The 7,309-nt window shown below is 37.8% G+C and overlaps 1 protein-coding gene across 1 annotated transcript; it reads left to right on the top strand.

The window, feature by feature from the left end:
- The first annotated feature begins 3,603 nt into the window (after positions 1-3,603).
- LOC145952364 (uncharacterized) lies at positions 3,604-4,962 on the top strand. The gene has a single exon (XM_083064715.1). The coding sequence runs from the start codon at positions 3,604-3,606 to the stop codon at positions 4,960-4,962; it is 1,359 nt and encodes a 452-aa protein (XP_082920841.1).
- Positions 4,963-7,309: the final 2,347 nt, after the last annotated feature.

Raw genomic sequence — 7,309 nt, 5'->3', positions numbered from 1 at the left:
TTTATTTATACTTGACTAAGACTCATGTTGGAGCAAGAAATTGAATCCTATTAAATATTTTTCATTCTTTATAAGTAAGTATTATTTAATTTGTACTTTTAGTGTGAAATATATTTAAATGCTTTTTATTTTTGTTTATTGAATCATTGTTTGCTAACTATTACCCAAAATCATTTTAAAAAGAAGAGATCCTTTTAAATCCATAGATGGTGGCCTTTGAAAGCTCCTTCAAGTGCAGCTTTTGTGGATGGTATCCTTTGTTTTTCACAAAACTACTGTTCATAAAAGATCTCATATCATGCTTTTGGCTATATTTTCAAACAAATCAGGCGCTGTAATTGTATGACTGTGGAAGTGGGGAATGTTTCTTTTGAACAGAAGTCTATAGGTTTATAGACTTATTAGATTTTTTTTTCTTCCAAGAATGATTAGTGAGATTATGATTATGAGATATGGCAGGTCATGAGTTAACATATCAGGGAGAATGGTTTGTGGGAAATGATGAACTATTCATATTATTTTACTATTTTGTAATAATAATAAAAAATCCATTGTAAAGTTTTAAATGGTTGTTATTTTTTTTTTTTTTAAGAAATGTTACTTGCATAAATTATGCAATTATGAGAGATAAATTTGAGATGTAATAAATGTTAGTGACAGGAAAAAAAATACAAAAAATACTATAACATTAATTAAGAGTATTTTTTAAGTTTTAAATTCAATTCAATGTAAATAGTTATAGTGTTGCAGATTTTTTTTGAGGGTACAAGTTAATAAATAAGTATTTATTTCAGAATTGAGGCGTTGAAATATCTAATCAATTTATATTAGTGTGTTTTGTTTGACATATTGATGGAATAGACTTGGTGAAGTAATTGTTGTTCTTCTTCAAGTTCCATCCAACGTCCAACCTAACTCTTAGAGGTTCTTTAATGATGAAAATGGCAGAAGCAAAGCAAGTTCTAAAGCTTGTTAGAAATCACTCTTGTGGTTCGGTTCTTTTTGAAGGAGGAGAAGAAGTGAGGAACCAAGACACAAAGGAGAAAGTCTTTTGTGAAGGTTCCTAAGGGAGAGAGTTTCTCCATAGGTTTAGGCTCTTGGAAGAGAGAATTTTGAGAGAAAATTCTAATTCATAACATCCAAAAGTGTGTACAGATGATAGGTTTAGGAATTTATAGAAGTAGGTAGCTTGTGGAGTAAGCTAAGCTTAACCATGGTTCAAGTGAACCATGGTTGTCTTAGCTTGACCGTCCACTCTAGTTTAGGAGGCTTGTGGAGCAAGCTTCTATCTTAGCTTGCTTGGGAACCAAGCTAAGTTAGAAGCTTGTAGCACAAGCTTCCCCAAGGTGCTAAGAGAGACAAGCAAATCCGGCCAAGGAGAAAGGGTGGGCGGCCATGGGCTTGGTTCCATACTAAGTCCAATCCAAAAATTCATGGAATTGGTTTAGTTAGGTTCACCAAATGATGATGAGACCTAGCTAAATCAATTCCTTAAAAAATATGGAACAAAACAAGCCTAATATGTAAAATTTGGCCTAGGCCCAACTCTGGTCCATTTGCTAGTTACACCTACATACCTTACTAATCGTCACCCCACTTCTACAACTAAAAAAGTAAAAATGAATAACATTTAATACAAGGTCAAATGGAGTAAAAGTCTCCAAAGAACCTACTCTAAATTCACAATATAATGGTTTATAAAAAGTAAACAAAGTGTTTCACAAATACAAAGGCAAAATAAACCTATACAAGTATTCTTTTACAATCAAGCCTCTTCAAGCTCAAACAAGTATTCTTTTACAAAGAAGTTTCTCCATACTCAACCAAGTATTCTTTTACAGACAAGCATCTCTAGGCTCAACCAAGTATTCTTTTATTGACAAGTCTCTCTAAGCTCAACCAAGTATTCTTTTACAGATAATACATCATCAACAAGCAAAAAATAGGTCCACATACAATTAGAAACCTTAATAGGTGCCCATTTTCTTTCCTCAACAAGATCACAAATTTCCAAAGATAACTTTCCTATACATAAGACAAAAAGGTAAGGTGAGAGTGGGTCGTCTTGTCTAAACCCCATAAAGGAAATAAAATCCTCCGACCCATTACTATTCCAATTAATAGAAAGGGAAGAAGATGTAATACAATGCATAATCAAACTAAAAAATGATGGAAGGGAAACCAAAATTCTTCAAACACTGGTGAAGGAAAGGCCAAGCAACATTATCATATGCCTTTTCTAGATCAATTTTATTGGCAAACATCATTTTCTTTCTCTTAGATCTGTGCATAGAATAAGCAATTTCTTGCAAGATGATAGCATTGTTTGTTGTTCCTACTAGGTAAAAAGATACTTTGATAGTGTTAGGATCACTCGAAAGCTATATCACTCGAAAGATACACCTTGTGAACCTATTCGAAAGAAAGTCAGATAAATGGGTACCTACCAAGAAAGGCCCTGAATATACGAACTCGAGAATTGGTCGAAAAAACGTAAGAGGTGGAACATTCTCTGAGCAGTTAAGCAATTGTGTTGAGGCAGTTACCAAAACTTGGTCGAAGAAACAAAGAACCTGGGTCGAACGGTTATGAGAAGTTACATTTTAAAACCACACCCACGTTACAAGCATAGTGGATAGCGGTTATTCCCCATGACGCGCAAACTTGAAGTCAACCGCTCTCAACTAGATCTATAAATATGAGAAGTGTGGTGATTTACAGAGGTCGGAAACTTCATACTTGAAACTCTCTCAAGCACTCACCGCCTACGCATATGGCTTTCGTGCATGGAACTGCTTCTGGGTATGACCATTTCTCGGCCACATTTCTTTTCTCTTTTTAGGATTAGGATTAGTATAATCTTCTTTGCTTCTTTTAATCACGTAGTTTTAGATTGTTTAACTTTAACATTGTAACACTTTAACATTATGCAAAGTGAACCATGATTTATATTGCAAATATATTCATTGTTCATTCTGTTAATCTGAGTATTTATGTGCATGAACATTAATCTGAGTATTCATTATTACTTGAAACATTTTTTGTGCTAGTTCGAATATAAAGAATCCATAAACAAATTTCACCGTAAACAAATTGGCACGCCCGGTGGGACATGTTTAATTGCAAACATAATTGAACTAGTTTTAGGTATGTATGTTGTATGAGACTTAGGAGTGGAAGAACCATGTCTACAGCTAATAATAGGAGGGAAGTGCATAGTGATAATCAAGTAGATGTAGAACACGGAACTCAGAATCCCGATAATGTGACTAATGTGACAAGGGGGCAACATCACCCCCTGTTGTGCTCGAAAACGTGGCTATACAAACCAATGCTTCCCAAGAATTCCCAAATTCCACTAGAGAATATCCATGGGGCATGCCACAAAATTGGCGAAGTACCCAACCCGTACATGTCGAAATGCCAGTACCCTATTTAGGACCAAGTCCACAAATGCACATATCCCCACAGGGATATAATCTTGGACCAAATGGTTTGGGTTTTGTCATGCAAGACCCATATCAACATGTAGGGACAAGTCATGAGGGATCTCTAGTTCGATAGGCCAGTTATGTCCCCACAGGCATTAATAGTCAAGCCATGATGGCTCTTCGACAACAAATGGATCATAGTAATCATGACATGGTCAATCTGTTGTCAACTCAAATGCACAATATAATGACTCCTTTGTATGAATTGATAAATAAAATAGGAGACAAATTGGGAGATAGCCCACCTTCGAGAGCCATGAGTGCGAATATGAACGATATGGAAAATCTCGGGGGAAATGTAGTTTTTCTTCAGAATCTAGGACAACCTCATAGGAATCCTGCTGATCACATAGATCAAGTTGTAGAAAGGGTACTAAACAGGCATGGTTTCGAGGTAGGTCGAAATGAGCATCCCTATTTTGTGTCGGCCTTTCCAGATTACATAACTCAGGTAGAACTGCCTAGGGGGGCAAAAGTCCCAAAATTTTCGAAATTCGCGGGAGAATTAAATGAGTCTACGGTCGAACATATAGCTAGATATCTAGTCGAATGTGGGGATCTAGCGAATAATGAACATTTAAAAATGAAGTATTTTCTGAGTTCGCTGACTAAACATGCTTTTACATGGTTCACAACATTAGCTCCTAATTCGATAAACACTTGGGCTCAATTGGAAGGTAGCTTTCATGAAAATTTCTTCCGAGGAGAAACTAAAGTCAGTATAGTCGATCTAATGAATGTTAAGAGACAAAACCATGCAACATTAGATGACTATTTAAATAGGTTCAGGCAATTAAAATCTCGATGTTATACTAATATACCTGAGCATGAATTAGTCAAGATTGCGGCAACAGGGTTAGACTTCTCAATACGTAAAAAATTGGTAAATGAACAATTGAGAGATATGGTTCAATTAGCAGAAAAAGTAAGGAGAATCGAGCAAATTAAGTTAGAAAAGGAAAGATTAAGAAAGTTTGATAGGTTTGTTCGAAAAGAAAAGGTAGCCTATTTAGAAAACACAGAGATAGGTGAGGATGCTAATTGTGAGATTTCGAGTGAAGATTTCGAGGTTAACATAGCAGAATTGCGTCCTGGTCCTACTTATCAATGTCAAATGTTAAAACCAGGAGATAATATGGAAGGGAGCTCGACTAAGAGATATAGTTTCGATGTGACTAAGGCAGATAAGATATTTGATATCTTATTAAAAGATAAACAAATTGTACTCCCAGAAAACCATAAAATTCCGCCATTCGAGCAAAGAAAAGGGAAGAAATTTTGTAAATATCATAATATGTATGGTCATTGGACTAATAACTGTGTGCGTTTCAGGGATATGATTGAGAAAGCGATTACTGATGGTCAATTGGCTTTCGAAGAGAAGGATATGAAAGTGGACACTGACCCATTTGCAGCTCACACTGGATATGTGGAGCCAGTCTCGATGGGAATTAATAATGGTCGAAGTTAGCGTCGAGAATGATGAGAATATTGAGCCTATTTCCGACGAAAAAATCGAGGAGTTGATGGATGACTTTGCTAAAGAAGAAGAGCCTATCTATCCGAAAGAGGGAGATAGCCTGGTCGAGTTTTTGTCCAAGAAAAAGGAGGCTGATAGAGAAGTTATGTTATGTCCTCGGTGTAGTGTTGTTTTCGATAGAGCCGCTGCTAAGGCTTTCAAAAAATCAGAAATCATGAGGAACTACAGAGCTGAAAAACTTCGAGAGAAGGCTAAACCTAATACTGGGTCAAACACTGGATTAACAATGAGGCAGGTACACATGCCTCAGTATAATGCCCCTATGGGTAAGATGGAAATGCACAACTCATCAGAATTCGGCAATACCTTTGTGCCAAATGCTAACGTCCCAGTGGGAAAATGGAACGCTCCACCAAGACAAATGGTTGGAATGGGTCGAGGAAAGCAAGTTATGAATTATGTTGGGCCTACATTCTAAGGAATTCTCGGAAAGTTCTCGAATGTATCTGCAGCCCCTGGTAAATTCTCGAGCATGACTGGAGGTTATGGGCGTGGTTTTCGGAAACCCTTCAATAACTTGACTAAGACTCAGTGGAGAAGGCAACAAAGAATGAGGAAAGCAACCTTTGAAGGTTTTAGAGGAAACCGCTTTTCGATTCCGGTACCACAAAAGGGTGAGTCATCTCAAAAATTCATGGAGGATGATGAAGATTTGATCACTGACTATTTCGAGAGTGGCTTCGATGACTCTCTAGAGGATATGTGTGGAATAGTGTCGATTTTGCCTTCTGAGTATGTTGGGGCTATGGAATCCGTTAATGAGCAGGAGGATATCCATCGAGAGGATTTTTTCGATGATCCCAACTATGAATCTAAGATTGTATGGGTCAACCAAATTTCGAGGGTTATTCCCAAATTTAACTCAACTGTGTTTGATTCTCCCACTGAAGAGATGAAGGGTCACCTTAAGCCTTTGCTGTTAACTTTGATGATCGAAGGGCATGAGGTAAATAAGGTTTTGGTTGATGGAGGTGCAGCTGTCAACATACTTTCGAGGACTATGCTGAAAAGGTTTGGGAAGTCCACGGTCGATTTAAAGCCCCATAACATACTTATCTCAGATTATGCAGGAAAGTCATCACACCCTGAGGGCATGATTTTACTCGATGTTCAGATCGGAAGCGTGAAAAGAACTACCATGTTCATAGTAACTCCATCGAAGGCAAATTTCAATGTCTTGTTGGGACATGAATGGATTCATAGCGTGGGAGCTATTCCTTCAACTGTTCACCAAAAGATTTTCTTTTGGAATGATGATGAAGGTTTGGAAGTGCTCGATGCGGATCAGAAAGAATATGAGGTAGGTATGTACTTCGCAGATCAACAACTGACTGCATTTGCAAAAACAAGGCCTTTCGATGCCCACAACGCTGGTGTTGTGGATGAAGAAGAAGGCGTTAAGAAAATGTTTTGCTGGGATGTGAAAAGAGGGTTTGTTGTTCGAGTCGAGAAAGAATCAGCTCCAGTTGAAGAATGAAGGATCAGGATCCTTATTCGAGCTTCTTAGCTCGAATGTTGGCCTACATGGCCGATCGAACGGCCAACATGGCCGAAGGATGTCAAGACAAGGAAGGGATGTCAAACAAATCGAAAAGTGAAGAAAGTAATACGGCCATTTTGGCCGATGAAAAAGAAAAACAAAAAATAGAGATAGATCGAATGGACCGGGAGGTCAAGGAAGGAAAATAAAAAATAGAGAAAAATCGAATGGACCAAGAGGTCGAAAAGAAAAAAGAAAATCAAAAAATAGAAAAAGTTAGAATGGACCAAAAGGTCAAAACTTCGAAAGAAGATAAAGAGCAAGAGTCAGAGCTCAAGTTAGATTGTATTTTCGATGATTCGCCATTGGGATTTGAAAGGGCGACTGTAGACCCCTAAAATTGTCCGGGTCGGAAATAAAGCTTGAAGACTCTCGAAGACTGAAGGAAGATCAGCCAGAAGGACTCCTGGAAGGCCCTAGGAGGGTTCTCTGTAGGTCTAGAGGTCTTAGAATAGCTCAAAATAAGGAAGTGGAGGGAATGAAGCCCAATACGGCCGTACTGAACTTAATACGGCCGTATTGAAGCTTCAATACGGCCGCAGTGAACTCAATACGGCGTATTGAAGTTTCTGAAACTTCAATACAGCCGCAGTGAACTCAATACGGGCGCATTGAAATTTCTGAATTTCAATACGGCCGTATTGAACTCAATACGACCGTATTGAAGTTCAAAAATTTCAATACGGCCGTATTGCTTCTGTAGGCCGTATTGCGCCTATTCCCTATAAATATGACGTC

This window comes from Cajanus cajan, chromosome 10 (assembly GCF_000230855.2).
Source record: "Cajanus cajan strain Asha chromosome 10, NIPB_CcT2T_4, whole genome shotgun sequence".
Lineage (NCBI taxonomy): Eukaryota > Viridiplantae > Streptophyta > Magnoliopsida > Fabales > Fabaceae > Cajanus > Cajanus cajan.
Note: the sequence above shows the minus strand (reverse complement) of the source record. Positions and strands in the feature narration are given on the sequence as shown.

Coding starts and splice junctions, on each gene's coding strand:
- LOC145952364 (XM_083064715.1), top strand. CDS start 3,604: ATGGCTCTTCGACAACAAATGGATCATAGTAATCATGACATGGTCAAT.